At 39.6% G+C, this 27,416-nt stretch overlaps 1 protein-coding gene across 1 annotated transcript in view; it reads right to left on the bottom strand.

Moving 5' to 3' along the window:
* Window positions 1-27,416, bottom strand: part of Stet (stem cell tumor) — a 359,247-nt gene that overhangs the window by 10,313 nt on the left and 321,518 nt on the right. The window contains exons 7-8 of the mRNA XM_071704632.1: window positions 18,178-18,320; window positions 8,990-9,102 (exon numbers count right to left, since the gene is read on the bottom strand). Of these exons, the coding sequence (XP_071560733.1) occupies window positions 8,990-9,102; window positions 18,178-18,320 (256 nt within the window). The remainder of the gene's footprint in view (window positions 1-8,989; window positions 9,103-18,177; window positions 18,321-27,416) is intronic.

The raw sequence follows: 27,416 nt of genomic DNA, 5'->3' as shown, positions 1-27,416 counted from the left end.
ACTTAACTAAATTGACTCATTTTAGCATTCAATTATCATCATTAGAAGAATTTTTCATCTTTCTTAGGATTAAAATATTTAATTAGCAGTACTAATTGAAATTCCCTTTACATCGTGTTTCTATGTTAAATTTTACACACGCATAGGTACCTTGATCAATTTTATATTACTTTGAATCTGATCTTATTTGAATAACATTTATGCAAACAAATTTTATTTTGGCGATGTTGTTAGGATTGCAGGTAATAATCAACAGATCGCTGTATTACTTAAAAATCGTTTAACTGCACTAATCTCGCGCATGCTACGTTTTCTCGAAATAAACGGTATACTCGTTATACTCGCGATTAAATTAGTCTCGTAATTGCAAATAACGTTCGTGGAATTAATTACGTAGTTTCAATCGCCGAGGCATTTGTGTAAAAAAAAAGTGAGTATGTAAAAGGACCAAACGAGGATATTTTGTACGCTTTCTAGCAACTATATAAGAGTATATGTACGTGCATATACCGCATGTAGATAAGGAGAAAGAAAAAGTAAAAACACGGTAGCAAGGCGCGTTGCGAAAATTAGCGACCTAGCGCGAGGACCAGCGCGATGACTAAAAGAAAGCGGGGAAAAAGGGAAAAAAAGGAGGGTCGCCAAGCGTAATATAGTCCTCGCGGACTTCTCGTGGGTTATGAAATTCATCCGAGCCTTCGTTAGTGCCTTCGGCTTTGCCTTAAGGAAGAAAGCATGAAAGGAAGTGGGTCGACGCGGTCTGCCAACGCGACGCACTAGCGCAAAGTTAATGTCTTCGCGACCTACTCCTATGATTACAGCGTGCAGCTCTATCCGTGCCTCTATCCGCTCCCGTAACTTGCTGCAATCAGCCTATCTGACAATGAATATCGCTAACTTCGCCAGATACGAACATGTCGGAGAATATCACTGTTGACACTCTGAAAAAGAATTTACGAGAATTTTATCTTACAATTTCAATAAGACATCCCACAATTTCTTTACAGTTTCTGCGACAAGTTCTCAGCGCCACGAGAATTTAAGTCCAAAAGCCTTAATAATTTACTTCAAAAGTAACTGGGTCTTTCATCGGCCAATCGTGATTTAAAGTTAAGATTTAACGCGCGATAAGAGGTGCCGCACATATTTTTCAACGTACAGAATATCATCGATTAACGACTCGTTGACACCAATAACCGAGTCTGTTGGAACCAAACGGCGCAACGTGCAACAGGTGCAACGAAACCAGCACGGAGGCAGCGTCCAATAGCAAAAAAGACATGAAAAGTGTCGGAGATGCAGACACTCATATGACTCCTGTCGTTTTCCAATCCTAAGAAAATTTTGCATACATAAAAATCAAATGTAAATTTCATTGACGAATGAATTAAATTAAAAAGAACCTTTAAATAATTAAAAATCGAACTTTTAATTATTAAAGCATTTATTGAAAGCATTTTAACGACATAATTTTGTTATGTAATAGTATAATGTAAGCCATTAAAACCGTTGGATTCGAAGTTAATAAGATTTAATAATATTAAGGGCATCTATCTCTAAGAACATTCCCCAATTTTTGGGGGATTTTGTCTTAGCATATTTTCTTAATTTCTTTCAGTTCCATAACACTAAAAAAAATAATAAAAATCGCACAATTAACATGTAAGAAAGCGTGGATGGAGACGATATTGTGTTTCATTTGCAGCTAACCTGATGCGATTCGAGTGTGAAACGAAGCGGAGGAAGGAAATCGCGGAAACGCGTGCACAAGGCCTCGACGCGAAATAAAATGCTCTGCTCCGTATCGCGCGGGGTGGAGGGGACAGGTGGGAAAATAGAGCGCGCATTTTAGAATGCGCACGTGCTAGGCACGTCGATGCATTCGTAAAGAGCCCCTCTCCCTAGGAGGCGTAAAACGGATGGGACGGCCGGAACGAAATGGTTGGAAAACAACGAGCGGAGGTTCTTTTTCGCTGCGCGGAGAGAACCGCTCGATACGCTCTCGCGGCGTTAAAAAATTAGTAGTTAACCACTTACGCGAGACGCCGCCGACGTGCACGGATACGGACGTGCGCCCCTGTATCGGTGCATTTTTGCACGTTCCTCTCTTTTTATACGGGCGCACTTATTTTAAACGTTTTGGAACGTTATACGTTCTTACGAGCGAATTCTCAGCGATTTTGCATGCGAATTATTAATTGTCAGGTAAAAGTGCAAATAACATACCTGGTGCATTATCTCTTATTAATTACATAATCATCATTTTGGAGAGATAAATTAAGAGCAACCGTGAATCGCACAAAACAAGCGAAATTTACCCCATGTGGATACGATTATCTCCCACATCTGTCGGATTTGCTGTTAAAATCATACACATTCGTTATCTATGCAAAAGGCTGACAATTCTCTTTTGCAATCGTTGCCTGCTTGTCACCATTTACGAGCGAAACAATAGCGGATTTTCGCTATAAACCGCGAATATGAAACGGTACTAGCGACGTCAATCAGGCGCCAATTAGATATCCATCAATTTAATCCGCAATTGTTAACGAAGAAAGGACATTCGCGAGCAATCCCCTCAGGAACAAAGGCGATTATCGTGCGAGAGAATGCGACGGGGATGTGTGGGAGAAAGAGGGAGGCGGAAAATCGAGCGTACACTGTTAGGCGCGCGCGAGTGCAGGCGCGCCGTTGCATTCGTAAAGAGCTCTTCGAGCGAGAGAGGCTGCGGGAATGGAAGGCGACGGAAAGAGGACAGGGACAAAATGCGAGGCCTCCTCCCTTTTCCCATTCCCGTTACGCGCCCGCGCCACCGGTCCTGTCGCGCGCGATGCGAAATTCTAAGCCGCCGTCGTTCCTGTGCAAACGAGGTACGACGGGCGTCCGAGAGCCGAGGGACTCGGAGATCGGTAGCTTCAAATCGATAAACACATTCGGGTGTGAATACTATCGCGAATATAAAAGCTTACTTAAATTCGCAGTTGTTGCTCTGTATATCGATCGTGTAGAATATGAGTATATAATGTATAATGCAATAGAGTAGTAAGCTATCTGCAACGCTAATTAATATCACTCGATTAATTAATTTTTTCCGTCCTTTTCTTATAAATCGAAAAAACTTGAAATAAATAAGCAAATAAGAAAGGAAACCGAAAGAAACTTAAATCTTAATTTGTATCGATACTATCGTTATCTTCGTCGATGCAGTTATATCATTTGCTGGTGCATCGAGCCACCGCGAGTGATGCGCCATGAATATACTCACTTGGAAACAACAAGGTGTGCAATATACACGCGAGCGACGCACAGCGCACACGGGCGTCGCCCGTTTTTACGTAACCCGATGCATAAAATATAATAATGTGTGAAGTACGTCCCGGGCACGGGGAAAAAGGACGAAAAGCTGTCGGAATTTTATGGTTACGGCCGCGATATTTATGGCAGCGGGATTCTGACGCACATGTATAGCGACGGAATATGAGAGGGATCGACTTTGACGAGGTGATCTTTTTCCTTTTTACAGCGATCCGCTCACACCGGCGAGACTCTTTTTCCTCGAGTGATTATTAAACATTCGGCTCGTCTCATCCGAAGAAAAAAATATACGATACTCACGGAGCGATGTGATTACGCGACTATAGTATCGCGAATAAATGTATAATTGTATCGCAAATGAAACATGTCACCAGGATGGACGCGGTATTTATTATGCAATCGCTGAAAAGAGTGTAATATATATAAGATTAAATTATATTAGATGTAATAATAATAGATGTAAATTACAAATTTAAAATTACGCGACTGATTGTATTAAAATTAGATTTTATAATTATTTTTATATTTTATACGTTTTGAATCTAAAATCTCTAATTATATAATAGTAAAACAGTAATAGCTCAAAATATTTTTTTAATATTTCATTATTTTGTCGAATATATTTTACTATATAGGTTTTTCGCCCGCGCTTCGCGCTTTTTTATATTGTATGTAACTATATAAATTATTCGGTAATGGAATATCATCTAGGTTCGATGTTTATTGCAGAACCGTGGCGAAATATACGTATAATATAAATATAACAACATTTTAATATTAAACAAGAGTTATTACATCAGCCCTTTATAATATTATTGACTTTAATATATGAACCATTTTTAACAACGAAATAAATTTGAAAATATGGCAATTTGTAATGTTCTTGTTGTGTCAAAGTTCTTATAGTTTCCCATTTCTATATTGGATTATTTCTACATGATTATAATTTTCAATTTAATATAGTAGATGTATAGCAGCAGCTCGAAATCATTCTTTCGGATCCAACGCGATTAACGTCTCTATAAAGTTATATCCACCACGATAGCCGCATCGGTTCTCAAAAATAAAAAAATCACGTTTGCGAGCATTCAATCTCGTGGAGAGCGGTGATTCAAAAATGCTAAAATTTCCAGAGCGCGTCCACTATTCACACCCAGCAACTCTCTGTTTCTCTCTCTCCCTCTCTGCCTCTTTCTCTCTCACACATGCGCATTTTTGCGAAATGTTCGGCGTCCTGAGCGCGATCATCGACACGCAAAATTTCAGATCGAAAGCGAGGAGTTCGCCCAGTATCAACATTTTGTACATCCCGCATTTCGTCCCGTTGTTTTAATATCCCTTTGACGCAATGGCGGCAGGCTGTGTCCGCCGGGGTTTTTGCGCTGAAAATATTAAAACGAACGGAGGGGTAGAGAAAAACACATAGTGGCGCACATATATGCATACGCAGACATACGCGCGCATACACACATATAGATATATTTGCACGCATACACAAAAAGGTGGCAAGCAAGAAGAGCGGAACCGTACATCAATGGCTGTATAAAGTGCGTTCGGATTCTCCTCGCGATTAAAATGTAGTGTAAACGGCTTTTACTGCCATCACCCCCTCGTGTCCTCCATTCATTTTTTTTATTTCCGCTGAAACTGGCCGTTGCACTCTTTCGCGAGTTTAGCGCGACATATCCAGACTTCGGGAAACCACGTATCGCGCACATCGTACTCGAAATGGGGTAAATTGCAATTCGCCGATATCGGCAAAATTGGCTGTTAAAGTTATGTCTATTTTGGAAACAAAAACGATAAAGATATATATGTATAAACGATACAGAAATATATAAAACACGCATGCTTAACAATGATACAAAAGAAAACAAAAATAAAAAAAATAATACAAGAAAAAGACAAATAAAATTATTATCGATAATAACGATAACTGGACAAGATTTTCCCTTAGACTTGACGTTCGCGTAGTGTTTCGTCGCCCAATTTAAAGTTTCTCTCGGTCATCATCAAGCTACCCTTGTTTCCGGGATGATCGAAAGAAATAAGTGGCTAGAGAGACTCTAATGAGTCTGGACAACGGGGTCTCGTGCTGAAAGAAAAGTTAAGGGCGCGCGAAAAAAAAGAAAAGAAAAGAAAACTTGAAATATCGATTCTCGGAGTCGGGGGCTCGGGTGCACTATCGTCGCGTCGTTGTCGACGTCGGCTATCTTCGAGTCGAGTTAATGCACCGGGGACTGGGCACACACGCAGTCGTGCATACGAACGACGAGGCGCGTCGTACGACATGCAAATACCGTCGTATAATTGCTGGTGTCACGCAATCGACTCGACAGCGCCGGGATGACTACGACGATGGCGACGGCGACGGCGACGGCGACAACAACGACGACGATGACGACGATGATGACGACGATGACGACGGCGCTTTGACACGAAGCCCTATCCGTTCCCCATCAAAAAACTGTATATCGGGAAACGTTCGTTAATGATAGAAAGAGAAGCTCGCGAACAGAACGGCGAGCATGTCGCACGAAATCGACGAGACGGAATTAATAAGAATAAACAACTCGCGTTACTCGGTAAATTGACGATATTGTTCGTGGGTTTAATCTTTCCAGATGCCGTTGGTAACTTGTTAATTGTTTAACGACAAACCTAAATATTTATTATTATTCCGATACACAACGTGGCCTTTTGATATATTTAAGGAATTTTAATTGAGATAAATAAATCTAACAGTTATATTATATATGTATAATTTCACATAATTAAGAAATCAAAATAGAAAAATTGTTGTTCATACTTAAGTGTTCATACTTAACCTCGAGATATACTATAAACGCCCAATTTTAATGTTCAGATTATCTATTCTCATTCTCAGCATCAGAAAACAAAGTTTCTATAACATAAATATATATGTATATACTTTTTTATCAATACAATTCATTTATATACGTCGTTATTATAAATCGTTTATTCTCTGAATTTCATACGACGGCAAATTTCTACCTCGCAGTGCTATTCGTTCCAACGTCCAAATTTCCAAGTGGAAACGGTCGAGCAATAGAGAGGACAGGGAGTACAGCCAGCAATAAGCGCGACGATGTCGTAAACGATATTAATCCGCGCTACCTCGGAGAAGTGCATTTATAAGCTACCCCTAGTTTCACGCCGCACTGAGGATAATTTACTCTCACGTGGTACACCAACCGCATAATTTAAAACGTTGATTTACATGCTTTATTAGTTTGATGATTACATTTCAGCGATTTTTTCCTTTTTTTCTTCAATATCGCGTAATATTAATTGGTGTACGCAATACAGCACGTATACTTTCGCTATTTTATAACAATAAAATGTATTTAAATGTAACTCACATAACTGTAACAATATCTACATAACGAATGGTCGATTATATTACCTACTCTTGGATAAAAATAAAAATAAATATCTTGAATTCCAAATAATATGAGCATAAATATTATTTTTTATTTAACAATAAGTTTCAATAAAAATTGATGTAAATACAAATTAATTTCTTATGTATTCTTTGTCAATTTCATAATTGATTTAAACAAATATTTAAAATAACGATATTTGCGAGAGATATGCATATACTTATTCCTTTTTACACTGTTACAGAAAAAAGAATATTTTCCGCCCAAGATTAATTGGGTATGTCTGTCGCCACAATTCGATCAATGTTAAAGAGTCGGCCGGTCGAAGGAAGAAGAGCGGGCGATGCAAGGCGCGCGAAGGCGGAGCGCTGACGCGAATGAAAGGGAGGAGGGACGAGGAATGTTGGTGCCGTTGCACTTGCGTCGTTGCAATCGCATTACATCGTCGCGACCGCGATGCATACGAAGTAATCTCGTCGCGGTGGGCCCAGACAAGCTGTCGCCGCGACGCATTCTTGCGGGTGACTTTAGACGAACAGAGATGGAGATACGCCGCGCGCCGCTCCGCTCGAACGCGCGAAAACGGTTAGACAAAGACAATCGGAAGTGCGCAATCGGGAAATTTCACGAGATATGAAAACGACAGAGAGGCGGAGATGGCAGTCGATACCATTCAGAGGAGCTTGATGCCTTCTGTCGTAAATTGTAGCGGCGTGAAAACCACGAGGGAATCCTTCCTCACTTTCGCAGTCTTCGGTGCTTTTTTTGTAGTGCGTAAACAATTTATTACATCTACTTTCAGTATATCGTTTAACTTTTTTTTTTCACTTTTATATTTATGATTGCAATATACCTTTTTACTACGCGATATTTCTCTTGAGTTTCATTTTCAAGATTACCTTTATACCATTTACATCGCTTTGCACTTGCAACGCACAATTTTCTGAGCACCTTGTACCGTGTATTGTAATAACGTATAAATGTATGAATGTATTAAAAAAAAAAAACATTCACCGTCCATTCTTGCAAATTCACTAATAGTAACATCGTCGCTACTCTGAAATTCCTATACCTTCGTTCTTCTATTTAATTCCTGAATCCTCTTTGTCTCCCGTCCGGCTGTGGAGTTAATTATTCATGCGCTCCATTTTGCCACGTTTTACTTTCATGACCGCTAATAACTTGGGATCTGCGTCTAATCGAATTTATGCAAATGACAATCAGATGTATACAGATACGTTTACCTGCACGTGTTTCCTGGTATACACATTTCGTATATATATATATACATATACACGGGATAGAACAATTTACCGGAATTATTCGGTCGCCTTTGTTGTCTCGATAAATATGCAAAAATGTTTCGCACAGAAATTGGTTAGAAAGGGAACAATGCGATAATGTAGAAGTAGCAGTATTACCGCTTAAAATTCTTAAATGATACATGATATAACAAAGGCAATGTTAGGTAAAAATTTGTCTCGTTCTCTTCTCAACACAATAAATTGTAAAAAAATTCAGCTTGTCACCGACAAAGACATTCGAGACATCAGCTTACAATTATTTGGAAAATGCACAAAATTACGAATGAAAAGCCGTTTCATTATCCAGCTGTCAGCGTACTTATATTAACATTAACATTTTAATTAAAACGCCTTGTTATAGCAGGGAGCATATGTTCGGGTAATTAGCACCCTGTATATCTTGAACGTTTTGGATTTCAGTTATGGTGTTTGCGTTTCGTGATATACATCTGGCTTGTATTTATATGTATACCGGATTTACAATTCCGGCAATTCTCAAATTGCACACAAAAACACATCCGGTAGAGGAAAATTTAGTACTACAAGAGGGAAACAGAGAGAAAGAGAACGGATTGCACTATTATCCGACTAACCATCGTAGTACATAAAATAAAAATAAATTAAATAATTAAAAAATTACAAATATAACAACAAATATGCATTTTGTGTTCTATTATAAAATCTTTTTAACTTATTTCATTAAAAAACGCGATAATTAATTAGATAAAATTATAATATTTAAACAATAAAATATTTTTGTACGAAAAAATTGTAAGGTTTGTATAACTTTTTCGAAATAGATTTTTAAAATAAATAGTAGACAGTTTTTGAATTTAATAATTGTTTCGAGCTAAAATTTTGTTTCATCTAACTTGATGCACGGCGGAGGTTAAACAAGCATTAATGTAGATGCATAAATCGTAGATGCACCATAACATAATTCACATTGCAGACGACATTACTCACCGGCAAGAACCCCGGCCATGTAAACCGCGGCGATCCTCAGGCTTCCGTGAACCATTTCCAAGGGAAGTCCCACGACCACCTGTACCCCCAGGTTAAACAGCAGGTGAAGCCACCTGAAAAAAATGTAACCGCGCGGTAAATTACTAAGGCATGTCAATTGTTCTGTTGGAGCACGAGATGCACCAGGAATTTAATTCAATTACGGCACAATTTGCATGCAAGCAACTTCTGGAATACGTCTCTATGGCGTACTCCATTATTGCAGGATCAATCGCAGCAACTGCGTGCTGGATGCTACAGTGGATACAATATTGGAATATTTTCTTTCAAATATTAATGCAATAATTATTATAAAGTCGTTAAAAATAAAAGTCCACCTACTATTTAATAATTATTGTAAAATTATTTAAAAAATAATTATTATTTATTATATTAGTGAAGTGTCGCGATCGATATTGCAATTACTGTATTATAGAATAAATTAGATATAAATTCTCTCTTTCACTGTCGCAAAGTTTTAACCGCGGAACCCGAGTTAACACGTCGGTACAACTTCAGCTGCCGAAGATCTGGGAAGTTCGTGATGTAGATCCAGTAGTCCAAGAAAGGAGAGGTTGTCGTTAATCGTGAATTATAACGCCGCGGGCAGTCGGCTATAGTTTTAATTAGGAACATCTCGTTAGCGATGTTTCCCTCGCCGCGGTAGATATAAGACTCGACGACGGAACCGGCCAGGACGCCGCGCTGAAGGGAAAAGTCGAAAATGCGATAAAGTGCGATTCGCGATGAATTCCGCGAAGGCGGTTCGTGACTATCGGCGCGGCCAAGAGAATTACGGTAATTGTGCCTCTCTACTTCGGGCGGCGAAGGAAGGAGTGGATCGCGGCCAAACAATATTCTTATTCGCTCGCGGCGTCGTTTCGACAAGAGTGCCGCCGAGAAGGTTACGGAGAACGGAGTGAAATAATTGCGAGATACCAGCCGCGGTCGGAGGAAAGTTTTATCAGCGACTTCTGGGCCGCAGAAGCACGAAAATCCGATACCCGGCCCGGCCGTTATCGCGAAACTTCGGCCGACTAATTATTACATCTCGCCGAGGCGCGCGAGCGCGCGGACGCGACGTCAGTAAGAGGCAACAATAAATCTCGCAGGAAATGGTGTGGTTTCGCAATTTCATAAAATACCGTGAAATGCGAATAAAACGCAGGGAAATAAACGTTTGCGCCACGAGGTATCTCGTCGTCGTTGAGTCGAGATTAGAACCGAAACCGAAGGGATTTCGGGCGAATTCGGCAGCGAAACGGTTGGAACAGAAGCAACGCGAGCGATAAGGAGGATGTGATACGATCGAGACGTTGATCCTCGGGGAATTCGACCGACCAGCCATGGTTATCGGCGTGAAAGAAAACTCCGCAAGAAAGAGACTGTAGAGCAATTATGAATATTATCTCGCAGTAAGAGGAGAAACTTTCTAAGCTCAGAGAAAGGATCGTTTTCTTATCTATCGTGTCGCATGCTCGAGAGCGTGGAAAATCTCGGAGAGCGATTTCAGTTGACACGGACGCGAGATCTAGGTTGTCGTGAGAGCGCGCGCGACAAATGCTGCACTATTATCTCTTATTATAGTACAAATAATTCTACTGTAATACAACAGAACTTGATTACATCATAATGAAGAACTTGATTCTAGTTTAAAGGAGAACGTTACTTTTTCTTAAGAGATATTTCATTCCCCTATAAGAATCATTTCATTTTTTTTTTAGTCTTATGCAATTATATAAAGAGAATAAGTTATATTTCTTTGCAGTTTACAAGAATATTTTATAAATAATTTATAAAATATTCTTATAAAACGTAAACCATTTTAGCTTTCTTAATTTCTAACTTACATAAGATTCTCGTTTCATTGTTTTCTCTTTTGTCTTTGATCATTTAATATTTCAATATATCGTATAAAAAATGGAACAAGAAAAGCTTATTTAAAAAATTGGACATTGATAAAGCGGGAACTTTAATCAATCTGTGATAGATCCTGGTATACTTTCTTAATTTAAACACGTATCCATTAAATCGGTGACGTGAATTTCTTGCGTTCATTGGATTTTTCTTCATGAAACGAGACTTGATTCAAAAGAGAGGAAGAAACGATTTCGTAGAAGTCGCTTTGCACCAGGGCACTGTTGGCCGCAATTAGCCTGCGTATACCGTAGTCCCGTAGCCGCGACGTGCGCCTAGGAAGCGACCAATTTGCATCGAGTACGAGTCTAATAGTCGTCGTGCGCCCTGTCGCAATGCGGTCAAACGGAAAGAATGCGATCGTTGAAACGCTCGAGCGTCGTTCGCGAGCGCGTCGCCGGTCACCATCGGACATCATCGACAGAAATGGATGCCACGATCTTGGGGCCTCTGCGGTCGTCGCCATTACCAAGAAACGAAGTCAATCTAGGGGAGAGAAAGGGGGGGGAGGGCGTAAGCGAGGCAATCGTGATTAGGTCAGAATTAAATCGACGCTCGGAATTCCAACGGGTTTCTTGCCACCTCGTTGCCGCGCGAATGCAAATGGGCGATGCCCCGATCGCGAGGGCGGAAAACCGGAGGTCGCCGCCGCGGCGGGACAGACGTGATGTATAGACGCCGATACGTTTTCAGAATGCAATCATCGGAATGGAACACGCGCGTAAGGAGGTGTCGCGTGGCGCCCGAATGTGGGAGGGCGGTGCATAAATTTTCGACGGGCTTCGCCGTCGATGCTATCCGCCAATGGAACTTCGACTGGACCTTTGCACGATGGTCTTTTTCAATTTTTCATACGGACTGTCGTAAGTTTCCTCTAAATATTCATTTCCACTTTGCATGCCCGATAAACAAAAAAGTCCGAAACTTCTGACAATTTGTTGTCAATTCGAGATACAATTTATGATTAATCGGTGCTTTTGTAAAATTATACTGTAAGAAAAATATGAATTTCTCATAATCAATGTAACCAATAATTTTATACGATTGCCAGTAATTTTATAAAATTAATAAGCTATATATCTTCGCACACACAGTAATATATATTTTCTTTATTCAAACATTATTTAATAAAGACCATCGTTAAGTGTCATTACATAATAGATAATCAGAGGAACGGTATAAACCACATAAATTAATGCTTCAATAGAATCAATATATGCATACCCAAGCGACGTGTTCGATAAAATATAACAGCGTCTGCCATTGAACAATGGCCCGTACCTCTCTCGCAATCAGCAAAATCTGCTCCCAAGACATTCGAGTCACGATAAGGTTCTCAGACCGACCGCGCCAATTTCAGTTAATTGGATACCAATTAGATGAATTCTCGGGCATTGCGAATGGCGGACGAATTACGACGGATTTCTCGATTTTCGCGCGAATATATTCCCCTATCCGCCCCCCCCCAGCTTTTTCCTTAGCCATCTGTTTCGGGTCCACGACAGGAAGAGGCAGCGTCGTTCGAGGACCGAATTTCCATTTCGACGAATACGAATGACGGTAACCGGCCTCCTACGACGGATATCTATTCGTTTTATCGTTTTCGTCGTGTCGTCTGGGTAGGGAGAAGGACTGACGACGGGCTTCCAATTCCGACGATTGCGTACTTACGATGAATCACAATGCGATCGATATCTAGATTGCCAATCCCAAAAATAGTGAATAGTCACTCTGAGGATGAACTATAATCAGTTTAAAGTTCTTTTTACCAGCGTTATTTAATTCCAAATGTATTTTACTTGAATTGTAAGAATTTCTAGCAAAATACATTTAAGACTGCTACAAAAATGCTTGTAAGAGAGGTCCAAGTGTTTAAATTCTCATTAAGCACATTCTTTGAAATTTTCATTAAGGAAAGAATCGACTTCATATTCGCAAAAACCGAAAAAATAATTAAATCATTCTGGAAGAAATTAAAATTTAAGGCAACAATGACGTAGCACTTGAAGTAATAAAACAACAAGACTGATAGCGTTTTGACATGTCTAGCAGACAGCTGTGTTTAATTCGACAATTCGCGATAATTCGCGGGGAAAACCGCGGGATCGTGTAAGCGGATCAAAAGTATTATCGAACACAGTCGGTGCCGGTAACTTCGTATGAAGCGAGAACGAGGGGATAAAGTTCCCAAGCAAGTTGACTCTAATGTTCCACGGGCGCAAGTGGTTCCGTCAGCGCCTCTAACTACTTGCTAGTAGTTAATTACGCGCCGAAAACTTCTTACTTACGAAAGACGAAGGCATGGACGAACCCGAACCCGTCGACAGTGATGCCTCAGCAGTCGGTGAGTTTGTCTCGGGGAAATCTCTACCTTAATTCTATCGACAGATTCTTTGACCAATTCGGCGTCAATCTCTCTTTAACTTGTCGTGATGCTGACAGTTCTCGAATTATATAAGCGATCGAATGTAAAGGGAGTTTGGCGGATTGAATCTCCGAGATTAAGTACCTTATTATCATCGTTTTTTTAAATATTTCGTAAACTTGATTTCTTTTCAAAATTCTAATTATCGGGATTATCAATCGTCATTATCAAAATATTCGCTGCATATATTACCGATTAACTTTTGTAATATGTAATTGCAAGTAATTGCAATTCCATAATGATCGCTCTTGGAAAAGAGATTGAATGTAATTGCGTGCGTAATTTGTTTGGCAATCTTCCACAAGAATTTTCATTCTCGCGGAAAACAGGCTGGCGAAAGTTTCGATCCACGTGGCGCGCGTCGCGTGCACGAGGGGCGAGAGGGAATATCGCCTCTCGGCGATATTAAGGAGCACAGCCTCGCGGCGCATTTATGCGACATTAAAAGGACTCGCAGCATAATGGTGTGTCGCCGCGCTCGTCGTGCATGCATAATGCCGCATCGGCAGCGCGCGAGTGACGAGGGCTTATAGAAGCGATGGGATGGTGGACATCGTTATTTAAATTGAGTTACGAGTCGAGAGATTCGGGCGTATTCTTCTTTTCTCTTTCTTCACGGTGAGGAACTTCGGCATGATTTACGAAGCTCGAAAGATGCCACGTTCGCGAGCGTTCTTACGAAGAAGACGGCGCATTATCTTAACGTCTACGTGTTTCATTATCGCTAGTAGCAGTAGCAATTATGTAAATTTTGTTATAAAGAATCTAGTATGTTTTTAATAAAATGTGGATACTATTCAATTTTTTTCTCTGTGAATGTCAAGAAAAAAACGAGAGAGAGACAGAAAAGTTTCCATAATTCTATAAATTAATTAAATTTAATATATAAGTAAATGACATAATATAATTTAAATTATCTTTTAATTAAAATCTTTTAATTAAAAACAAACGCTCTTTTTCTCATATGGCTATATTCACGAGTTAAAATTTAGTGCCTTACATATCAATACAATTATGTTATCGATTACTACACATCTACGTGCATTGATATCCGTTTACGACAGTGTCGACTGCTATTCATTGTAGAATGTAGAAAATAAAAATGCTTCGTCGCTAGATTCTTGCGTTTTTGGGGTACGGACGCGCGTGTCCGGCGGCGATTCGGACGCAACAAAGCGTCCTCGTGAATTCAAGCTTGATTCGCGCGAATCGCTGGTACCACGGGCGACGAAATACGGAAGCGTGTCCTGTCTCGAGCGACGCGATCCTTTCGATGTGGCTTGTATTTTGCGGACTCGGCGATACCATTGTGTTCGCCCCGACAACGCTGCAGTGCGCGTTGACTTCCCGCAATTACGGCGATTGTCTCGATTTTTCCGCGCTTCCGGCTTTCTCACGGGCCGCACCGCGCGCGAACATGGAGAAAGAAGGAGAGAAGGAGACGGAGAAATAGGACGGAGACGCGACTTCGGAGCATGACGGCAAAGACAGTTTTCACATTAATAACGGAGGGAGCTCGATAACGTCTTTGGCGGAGGTAACGGGCGTTACGCGGAGACGGAAAAAGGCGCTCGATAGCGCGGGCCATCTTGTTTTTATAATTAATCGCCTGTCGCCCGACTGAAGCGTCAGGCTTTTTACGCGTCGATTATGGATCGCGCTTTTGGTCTCTTCTGGCAGCTCGTGTGTCACCGCTGATGCATTATACCGCTTATCATAACCCCGATTTATACCAATTAGCGTAACCGACACGTGATGCTCGCGTATACATAGCCGATCCGAGGGTCACTGACATGTATCGATAACGCAAATAAAAAAAAAAGAAATAAAACTACCATTGCTTTATTATTATCCTTGTTCCTTGTCGCAATATACGGTTTGCTCGAGATGCAATTTTAAAACGTATATCTACCCATACGCGTCTAGAGCATCTTCCCCGGAGATCCGTCCCTCGAATGAATTCATCAGTTTCCACGAAATTTATCTTCGACTTACCGCGCGCGTTACCACGTATCTTACCGCTCTTGAACTCTTTCGGGATCACGTAATGCTCGGAGAAATGACTTTTGATGGACGCGCGCGGGGCGTTACTCGCATTAATAATCCAACAGCCGCGAGAGCGCGAATCGACGAAAGCGGTAACCGGTAAAAAGAAAGACAAAGACGCAGCGAATCGTAGAAGAAAGTTTAAAGAAAAGAGAAGGGGAGAAGTGGAAGCGAAGGATATTACACTCCGAGAGACTGAAGTTCCGCTTGAACAATACTGTAACAGTAAAAATGATGTAACGGTGCAGTACTAGCAAGGTATTAACTACTAGCCAGCATCAAAAGACTGTGAGCCCGGGCAAATTACATATAATGAAAGGATGCATAATAAATAGTAAGGTTAGTACCATCAAATGAGAAAAAAGAAAAAGGTTAATAAAAGAAATGTTAATAGTACTGATTCACAGAGTTAAACGAGAGCAGCACAAGGAAAGATAAGGTGAAGATAAACTCTAACTGCAGCAATGTGCAAAAAGCAAATAGGAATAAAAAATAAAAAAAAACGATGCATTAGATAAGGAGAGCCTAATATCAGAAATGGAATGAAGAAGACCAAAGAGAATAAAATATAGAAGAAGATAGAGAATCAGAGAAAAAGAAGGGGGACGAAAATTGGGCGAACGCACGCTTTCTATAGGAAAAAAAACAGCGGTGAGGTCACTTTTATCGCAGTTTCCATACGCACGTACGGAAAACGGTCGTCTTATCTGGCATTTCCATGAATAATTTAGAGAGATTCGCACTGAAAACTTCTACTCTGTCGGCGATAGAGAAAGAGAGAGAGAGACGAAGCACAGAGTCGGCCGTACGATCTCATTTCTCGATCTCCTTTCTTTTTATGGCAGAAGGGAATGGGCACAGAAATGTTGATGCGTCCAGAGAAATATCAGGGATATAAGAGAAAAAAAAGCAAAAAGTTCATTCGAGGGAGGGGAGAGGAAGGCAAAACCCACTGGAGGGAGCAAGAGAAAAAAAATGAGAGCGAAAGGTACGATGGAAAAATAACTGCGAGCGAAGAAAACCGCCACCTTCTCTCCGCGCTCCACTTGTCCGCGGTGTGGGAGAGTGACGCGTGCCGGAAAGCTTATACAATTTTGTGTCCTGTGTGTAGTGCTGCTCGAATCGAATCGATGTGATGTCAAGCAAAGGTGCGACAACACGATACGCGGTCATAAGGATCGAAACTGGCTATAATTAATTGGCTATAATCGACTAGCTTAATATCTAACGCCCGTAATGGACACAGGTGGCTGATCGCAGGTGCGCAAGGTCTCATCTGTTTCGTTCCAACAGATTTTCTTGTGCGAGAATTCTATGGTTTGCCCCTCGCAATTATAAATAAATTTGTCTAAAAGGGAAAAAGAGATTTAAGTAACGCAGGATAAATCTATCAATCAATCTCCTTATATATTAAATTTTCTTCATCTAATTATTCGCTTTAAAGATCTTATCATCTATACAACATGCATAATAGCAATCCGATATTTTAAATATATATAGAGAAAAGTTTCTTATTTCAAGCCTTTCAGGGAATATATATTTTATTTCATCTATTATTTTACTATATATTTATAATACTTTTCGTTTCTTATTTATTTTCCTTTATACTTTTCTTAGAGCTTACATTCTTTCCTCCCAGGTATTCTGCTAAACCCAGATTTCGACCTATGTTCACTATTGTTGACAAAACGTAAAAAAACATACTGCATATCTTTTTGAACAGTAAAATTGTGCTGAACTAAATTCGCAGCGCACGCACGAAACGTGTACGGTACGTTGATTCTGCAAGTCCGGTGAAAGAAGAGATGAAAAAAGGAGCGAAAAGCACGGCGGGGACGTGGTTTATCTCGAGCTCTTTTTCGAGCTGCCGTAATCGTAATAATTCGCGTCGCGTTGCAACGCCATCGATTCCGCAGTCTCGGAAACTCACCCTCTTTTTTCTCTCAATATTATCGCATTACTGCGATATGTGATATGATAGTATCGCGATGCAATATCACAAAAACGAATGATGATCAAATTGTCGCGACGCTTAAATTTAGTTTTGTTATTCATCGCCGACATAATAGCAATAACGCGTTCAAAAAATAATGGAACCTGTATCTATACGCGATAGACTTTTTATTCGAGATAATCGGGAACCAAGACTGTTCGACGAACGCAATTTTCGGGTGATATGAAAAATGTGTTCTTCACGTCGCTCCAAAGTTCCGTGAAAGTTATCGACTTGCTTTCGGCTCTCTCACTCTCTCACTCTCTCTCTTTCTCTCGTATTTTTCTAGCCGTGAATTTGGCCTGCGACATCCTCGATAACTTGAATATGCACTGACGCAGATTTGCTTTTGTATCCATTAGTGCGAAAAACGTTGGTGTGGAATGTTACATAAAGGCGCATCAATACGTGATATAAAAGCAAGCGTGGTGCTCGAATTACATTTCTCTCTGTGATGGTAGAGAAAATTAACGATGCACTTGCATGTCACGAAGCAAAGAGAGAATCAAATTGCCGGCGCGTTCTGTCGGATAGCGGGGCACGAGGATACCGCGACATTGAGAGATCCGATCGAGAGATCGGATTATTATTCGAGAGCTGACGCCACAAATATCCGTTAAATACGTGTCGTATATTCACGAGAGACGCGCTTGCAATTACGCACGCAGCTGAATCATGAGAGATGGAAAAAAGAACGAGAATACGCGCAAAACGTATTTACGACGCGAATACCAATCTAGTGTTGATAAAAAAAATCATGAGACTCACCCAGCGTGCAGGAACATGTAGAAAGCGAACCTCCAAAGCTCGAGCCGCTTGTCCGGTCTGTAAATGAAGACACTGTCGATCGGCACCGGCCCGGAGGGATTTACCTCACCCATCGCCACTGTGTAATACGTGAAGAAACCAAGCTGCAACAAAAAAATGGAAATTAACAATAATTTTTTTATTCTAGCTGATCCATAATTTATTTGCTATTTTTAAGATAATAGTTCGCTAACAAATTATCCCGCTTAAAGTTTGATGTCGCGAAACGTTTTCTCGTGCAATTCCTTTGAGTGGCTTTTTTTCCACGCACAAAAGAATTGTAAATGACCGGGCAGTCTTAGCAAAAATACGGGAAAATATTAAAGAGGGAAAGAAAGGGTGAACCACAGTGTGTTAAAACAAGTAAGATTACTCGGACTACGCGGAGTGTTAGGGTACGTGTGATGAATTAGTCACGCAATACATAAGTGATGCGTGTTTCGTATGGAAATACGCGTTCCAACCTTGTGCTGTGTTAAAAAAAGAAATCATTTTTCCCTTGCGATTTAGATACTGCGTTTATTAACAAATCTTGATAATACTCGAGCGATAGTTATTAATATTATCAATAGCAAATTAATTTCTTTCATATGATACAAGATACGTTTTACTTATTTCATCGATACTACTATAAAAACATTTTTTTGTACATAGAGCGACTGAGATTTATTTCGAACACAGACGATAAATCCAGATAGAAATCCCCGTTAGACATTACAAGTCGCAAATTTTAAACATGTTTTCATGAAATTTGATAATTTTGGTATTGTAAACATTCTTTTATAAATATTCCATTTATATACATGTTCTATATAAGCATTTGAATAATATTTCCAGGTAATGTACGTACAAACTAGCGGATCAAATAACAAACATATATATGTAATACGTATATAAATAATAAACATAAACTATGTGTTAATGTCTACCGCGTGTCTGCTCAAAATCACGCAACACAAAAGTTACATGATGGAACGCGACTAGAACTCATTTACCTTAATCACGCTAAGCACACCCTACTGCATTCGTCTCCTCCCCGGTGCCTGACCTCGAGGAGAATAAGGGATGACTAAGAAAACGGCGAAATCGGGCGCGCAAGTGAAATGTATGCGCATAAATTGCGCAACTCTCCGCGCAATGCCATCGGCGTTGAAAGGGTTAATCAGCGAGGCGGTAGTAACCAAAAGGTACATTGAACCCGTATAACGGCGGCGATAAAGATGTCGACCTGCGAGTGGTTGTAAAAAACGCCCGGCGAAAAGACATGGGGAAATAAATGGAAAAAAATCGCGGGCGCGCGCGCACGCTCGCAGCACGCACGAATGCACCGCGTTGCGTGCAGTGTATTAATATCTTTGTTCTGATAGGAGCCGCGTTTATAGTTTATGCGACATGACATTTCCCTCGTGAATAAAAAATGCGCTGTATAAATAAAAACATTCTATAAATTTCGCATAGGAATTCTTTGATCAACTTGCAAACCCTACATAGGAAGCCGTCTGTAGAAGTTTAATCGAATATTACTAAGCCTATCAAAATTTATCAAACTTTTGAGATTTTATGGAAGAGTTTTAATTTCAATAAACAAACGTTGTGATGAAATAAAATCATCTCAAATTAGACATTTTTTTAATGTACTTCTGTTAATAATATATAGATTGTAGGATGGATTAAAGAATTTTTAAAGACGAATTTCATAATAAAAATCAATGCACAAAAAGCTTCATACTACCGAACAGTAAGCGTTGATTGAACTCGTTTCAAGATTCGTTTCTTTTCACCGCCGCGCCGTTCAAAGAAATAGTATATCGACGCAACCAAAATTCAAGAAGTCTCACGTGTTACGCAGGCATTACGGACACGTGTCGCGTTACCGGGGCGGCTCTCTTTCCCGGCGGCGCGGCGTCGCGGCGTCGCGACGCCGGAAACTTTTGGAATTAAATCGACGGCTTCGCGGTGCGAGCAGGCGAGCCGTAAATAAAAGCGAAAGACGCGTCCCCGTGCTACGAATTCGTGACTCGCGTTTGTAACTGGTGACAGGGTATACATGACGGTCGTTTACACGCCCGGATTTAATTTCACGTTTAGCCTCATGCAAAATTGCGAGGTCGGCAACGACGTAGCAACGATCGCCCATGTCGTACGTTGAGCGTTGACGAATCTATCTGAGATTTGACTTTGGAAATACGGGCGACATGTTTAAAAGGATCTCGAGAGAAAAAGGGAAGAAATTATGACGCGTTTTCACGCAACCCACGCTCGCTATCGCCGTGATTGTTCGATTGAATGTCACTTCGTGTTAAATGTAGATCTGTATATTGACATTCCGAGTTCTCATTCTCAAAAAAATCCTATTTTATCTTTTTTAAATATAAATTATGAGCCATTGAACACCTCGTAATATTGCAATCTAATAAGAATCTCAACAAGACTTTAATTAGGCTGTAAAATAATAATTAGGTGCTCTTCGTTTGTTATTAATTACGTTATATTGCATTTCATTGTCATTATTTAACGCAGTAATTGTTGAAATGTAATCGACGTATCTGACATTCGGTAAATCTCATCGACATTGCGATGTTAATCCTACAGCAACACAGTATTATTCTATGCGAAGGATCATATTCGGAGCGGTCACAAATTCATAAAATTTCGATTAATTAATTAATTAATATACTTCTCATGTTAATATTAATCTAATATTATTAATCTAATATTATTAATCTAATAATATTAATCTACTAATTAAGCGTTAAATATTAATTATGATAATCGTATTTGGAACAGCACCGACTGAATCCGCCTGATGTCTTTCCGCGCAAAGAAACTTTCCTCGTCGTCCGTAAAAGAACTTCGTAAAGGGATATTGCACAAATATATACAGACGCATCCTGCCGTTGCATTATACAAACTATCCGGCGTTTCGTAAATGACGGCGGCGATATTGCGCGGAAATATTAGAACGACCGAGAGCTCTTATTTGCTCTGATACGGCGAATGCTTGTTTTGTTTAACAAGAAGGCAGCTCGAGTGATCTATCCCGCGTAAGAACTTTATGTCGCTCTGATGTGGCGCGCGATTACACGAGTTGTCACGATTCCGCGATAGTCCTGCAAGATACACAGATGAAGATTGGAGAAATAATTATTCTTACACGGTACACAATCGCGAAAATAATGTATTATAAATGAAATATTTCATTGTTTAAAATATAATCATAATTAAAATAATAAAGGCTTGATCTGCCATTTCAAATTCTCCTTGATCTAATATTTGAATGCTTTCACGTACGTACGATCTTACGCGTGTTGATCCGGCGCGTCGACAATCTCTTCTTTTGCACGCGGAAGAGAGACTTTCTTCGCACGTGGAATTCTTTCGGCGTCCGTCCCGGTCGTTTATTACATCATAATGATCCCGATCGCCTCTAGTGAGTGAATGTAATGTTGCAGGGCAGGTCGCAGAGAACGGGCGATATAAATCAGCCGACGTAATATTACGTCGGGACACGGCGCGACGGCCGCTTATACGCTGCATTGTTTCGCCAAAACCGGGGAAACATAATGGCGGAACCCTAAGCATAATACAGGCCCGCGTCGCATCGTTCCGAGACAGGGAAGCAAGGAGCCCGAGAGCGGGCAACAAATTGGTTTTAAGGCCGAGGAGCCGCGCCGTTTTCCGCCATTGTGGTCGGGGTATTAATTAGCCAGCACGAGAATTAGTTCGCGCGTCTTTTCGCTCCCGCGCCTCGCGCTATCTCGGCCTTTGTATCGTTAATTTTTTTCGGCAGAAATCTTAAGAACGAAACAATGAGTTTCGCAGCAAAAAAAAAAAGATTTTTATTACATGTATATCATATTTCTAATAAATATATAAACCCGAAATATAATGGTTTTTTTCAGCCTAAAATAAAGAGAAGAGAAATAAATAATATATTTCATTGCTTTTCAGCTGCGTGTCATACCGAGGATTATTATGTCCAAAATTAGTTTGGGTCTTCGGCGCACACGAGATGTAAATGGGGTGAAATGTATCCCATCGCTGTCGAAGTCTAATTCGTCCCATTGATTCGTAATTGATAAAAGCGCGCAACTAATAACATTTATCTGCAATTGTACGCCGACGCTGATGCAGGTAGGTAATAAACAGCACGTTGAAAATTATCGAAATACGCTCGCATGGCAGGAAGTAATTATTTGCTACAATTTCGTTTTAATTAGAGCACTTTGCGGATTTTTATCCGGTGAATAACGCAGGTAAATAATTACTCTTTCAATTGCACAAATTTGCGGTGCGTTTTAATGATGGTTTATTAATTGCCGCTATTGTGTATGACGGTTATAAGGATTAAACCGAAACGATAGGACGATTATTGCCAGAAAACAAACAAAAACTACGGTATCATTAAATTACATGTATATTCACGAAAATGGCAAACAAAATATTATAAAAATAATTTTATCTGGAAAACACAATTAAAGTTTTCACAGAATTAAAATTTGTTTCAAATATCTCGTGTTTTTTTTTATAGTACACTGACTGTGACTTAAAAGAAAACATTTATTTTCATAATATTTTATATTATAGATCGAGTTGTGGCATGTGTTAAAATCACTGTCTAGTAGCGTTTCTAGTTTTCTATCTCTAAAAATACAAATTTTAAAATTACTTTGTAAGCTATCGTGTTGCTTCAGTATTGTATTATTCAGAATAATTAGGTTCAGTTTTATCATGTGGATTTTTGGTTATTTACTGATGATTTTTTTCCGTAGCATATTGCGATCTAAAATTTATTATTTTTCTCAAATATCAATAACAAAAATTATAACGTCAGGAGATAAAATTTACTGTTACTCATCACAAAATAATATAATAAAACACTAAATTAAAAAATTGTTTTTTACAATTTTTCTCTTTGATTCTAATAATAATATCTTTAAATGTTTTCTTTTTATTAACAATTTTGAAAATCAAATGATATTTGCGTTATTACAAATTTAAGATTTTAATCTTCTACAGCGTAATCAACCATAGAATGACGCTTTTACGAATAAATGAACTCTCCAAGGTATCACTTTTATCGTAATAAAAACAACGAGAAGCACTCGGCATCGTGTCACATCAATAACAACGGCGCCTTTTCCACATCGCTTAATTTTACGGCAGTCGGCAAGTGATACACTTCCGTCGCGCTAATGGAACCGAGAGATCCCCAGGAAATAGTCTCGACAATGGAAATCCGCAAATAGCTTTGTGAAAAGTCATCCCAGTGATGTAGCCAAAATTTTACCATTTCCTTTATGCACATTATCTGTCCGACGCCCTTATTCCGTTTTTAGTTGCATTGTATGCTGATACCGTATCGATTCATTCATTATCAATTAGATACAAGTACGATAAGTTATAGATAATAAAATAAAATATATACTATAATAAAAATTATGTACAACTTGTGTAACTATAATGATTAATTTAATTGTATATATTACAGCAAGATTATCATTTTTAAAATTCTTTTATTAGCTGTATTCCTGGTCTTTGTCTATTTTTTTACATTAGAAACAGATAAGTTGATGATCCTATCCTGTATATTCTTGTTAAACGTTAACTACGTTCCTGCAGAAGTTTTGAAGAACGTGAGAGACGTTTCGAGGTTGCAAACGTCTTCAGTCGAATGACGTTGGAAGCTCAGGAAGGAAAATGGAAAAAAAGCAGAAGGGAGAAGATTAAAGAAGGAAGAAATTGATGAAAGAAGGGTATGGGAAGGTATGGGATAAGAGGGACGTCCGAAGGTCCTCCTTACTTTGTGGAAGGGAAGCGGCAGGGCGAAAGTAAAGAGGAAGAACACAGAGGAATGCAAATGGCCGCGCGTCGGGCTCGATATGCAAAGGAAGAAATATTTGCGCCGCGCGCACCGTGGATAGTATTGCGTGAAAGCCGAGGCCAGGACCTTCCAGCTTATCTTGTAAAAGAAACGGGGGAATTGAGAGAGGGGGGAAAAAGCGAAAAATAAGGTTCTTCGTCGTCGACTGCTCGAGTTTTCCGCGAAGGAACGGTCGCGCATCGATGCATCGCGGGTGCATCGACACGCGGGCAAGCAGCGCCTGCATTCCGCCGCATCGGGAATTTTATCTCGAAGCTGTATCGCTACGGAGATGTTGACCGCGATAGTAAGGCTTGCGTGATAATTTCGTATCGACCTGTTTTCTCCCCATTTTTCCACGAAATTGATTCTATCGATGAAGCATGTGGATAGTAGGTAGATTGTGGCGTTCGAGGAATATCAATACGGATTGAGTATAAATTGACATAATATTGAAACACAATAGAATTTCTTGCGACCGGGGAAAAAGTAAAGAAAAGAAAGAATTTTACGAATCTTTTCAGCCTGCTCTTATGTATCACAGCGTACGGAAATATATCAAAACAAGTTAGAGTAAATTTGATTATATCAAAAGTAAAAATTAAAGTTGCTGCACGAAAAGAATGCTAAGTAATTTTCATATAAACGTGCACGTAACGCATTAATTTTATTTTAATTAAAACCTATAAATTTTTTTTAGAAAGTTTTATCAAGTAAAAATCACTCTGCGTTTTAATCGAATATAAAACGATGCAGCTAAGTCAACGCAACCATGAGCACATGTTTATAGTAGACGTACTCTCACAAACGTGGTAACGCTTCATTTTCTGAAAAGCCACCTGTATCCGTAACTCTTTGCGAACGCGGATCGGCGCGTGGATGTTCTTTCCTCGGATACACATTCATGGGCGGCAACCAATGAGAAAGCCGAGAAACGTTGTCGGCTTTTCCGTGGCTTACAGGGAGTTTCACGGTTGAATATCCCGACCGGCGCGGCGCTGATAGCAACGCGTCTATCGTTCGTATTTTCCTCGCGAAGAGCGAAAACTTGGGGAGCGCGAGAAAAATTCTCTCTGCCAAGTAACACACTTGTTGTCGTTCAAATAAAAAAACACCCATTATTTTGTATTTTTGGAAGTAATATTACTGCTTTCTACGTCGGTAAAGTAAATAATCGCATACACTATTGAAATAGTCAACAGCCTAGCGGCTGTTTATCCAGATTATTTAAATATCGTATTCGTTGATCTGGAACAAAATATTTATTATTCTGGTTAATGGAAAAAAGTAATACCCATATATTTTTTAGATACTTACAATAAAATTGCTATTAATAATTAAATTAAATACGTTTTCTTTTTCATAAAAAAGATTAAAGGTACATTTGTAAAATCGTGGTATTAATATAACCGACTCTTTTAATGAGCAAAAGTATTAAATATTACTTTATAATGTCGGGCTATACATTCTATGATCACTGAACTTGAGCACGTTCTCTGATATCTGAAACTATCGAAACTTCTGCCTTTCCAAGATATCCATGTGTCATTGGACAGATATTACGGATTAATCTTCAGAAGAAAATAGAGGCGTTTAACTTCCGGTATAAAGTTTTCCAATTTCGGTGGACGATATCTAATCCCCCCGGTGAGCAACGTTTACCTCTTCGTCACACCGTCGTGATGCCACGACCCTAGCCGTTCGGCGTCGCGACGCGAGCGCCGGCCTTCTCCTCTCTTCTCCGAAAATTCCGGCGAATTCCACCGCGAGTTATGCAGACAGTACGGTAATTGTTCCATTACCGCGAGCCCCCTTCGCTCCCGGCTGCGTAACGTATGGCCGTTTAACGGCAACTTTTACGGATACCCCGTGTCGCAATTAACGTCGTATCTAATCCTGGGACGGCGATTAAGCGGAAACGCGAACGTCGACTTTTTCGACGCCCGTGGTACGGCGCGAAATTTCGACTCGTTATCTCCTAACTTTCGCGAGCTCGGGTATGTCACTAATGAAAATAACATCGTGTATGAATAGACATACGCGCAGACAAGTATGTCGAAAATGCGTCCAATTTCACTTGAATCATCCTACCCTAATATAAAATGTAAAATCAACTGATCACCTTAAAAATTCGGCCGCTTTATATATTTAAAAACTCAACATAATATATAATATATGAATGTCAAAAGGTAGGTATTTCACGAAAAACTACTTTTTTAAATAATATTTCATCGCTATAGAAAAAGTGAAGGAAGAAATATATCTTCAAGAGTTTCGCATAAAATTACGAGATTTTATCTTCTAAAATTCTAAATATTCTCGTGAATTATATCCAAATCTTTTATATCGGCGAAATGGGGACTTTAAACGCCCCTCGTCCTATTATATCTTACTAATTCACCCCACTCCCTTTATTCGTAATTCAGAATTACCTCGGGTATCGTAGACTACAATGGAGCGAAATAATCTCACGTAAACTTTATAACATTCCCTCATCTACGCTGAAAAGGAATTACGAAAAAATTTCATTTCGCAAAGCATATTCAGAATTATAGCAAGATTTAATCCGCAATATCGCTATTGCCGCTCTTATAGCGATCATTATTTAGCCAAGCTTATGAGATGCAAATGAGATGTTACTTTATTACGCGTACGATATAAACGTGCTTATTAAATGAAAACGAAGTTGACACATGTCTAGCACCGATACATTCGAATACAGTTAATTATCGCCTGAAATACGTCATTATGCATATAAAAGCTCAATAGATCCATAATAGATATATCAATAACACAGAGCTCATAGTTGCTTTCCATTTACATCAAAACTCAGATAATTCTCACTTGTGACGTCATAACTCAGTTAAATGCACGTTCTTTTTGCATGCTGGCAAGTGAGATTCAACTGAGTTTTTATCCACAATCGAGACCATGTGCTTTAATGAATCTAATAAACTCACATTAAAAGTGAGGCTATGGATCTGTATTATTATGCGATAGCTTTGTCACCAAAATAACCAGGTAAATACAAAATGACATATCTTACCTGAGTATAAAATACTCACATAACTGAGCGACTCAGATCACTTGAGTGTAAATGGAAAGCAACTAATATCTCTCTCTAAGAGAGTTAATATTCGATGTTTCATGGCGAGCTAAATTGAAAGAACATAAGTTGGCCATCTTTCCTTTATGGCCATCTTACCCGAGTTTACCCTATCGATACTACTATAGTAATTCACATAGTAGAGCCTCGGGGATAAGTATAATCCACGTTTAATATCTTCGTAAAAAAAAGCTTGAGAGACATCACGCTGGATCATTCTCAGCACTTCGT

Source organism: Temnothorax nylanderi, unplaced genomic scaffold, assembly GCF_030848795.1.
Source record: "Temnothorax nylanderi isolate EJ_2023f unplaced genomic scaffold, tnyl_v1.0 TNYL_tig0043_pilon, whole genome shotgun sequence".
Classification (NCBI taxonomy): domain Eukaryota; kingdom Metazoa; phylum Arthropoda; class Insecta; order Hymenoptera; family Formicidae; genus Temnothorax; species Temnothorax nylanderi.
Note: the sequence above shows the minus strand (reverse complement) of the source record. Positions and strands in the feature narration are given on the sequence as shown.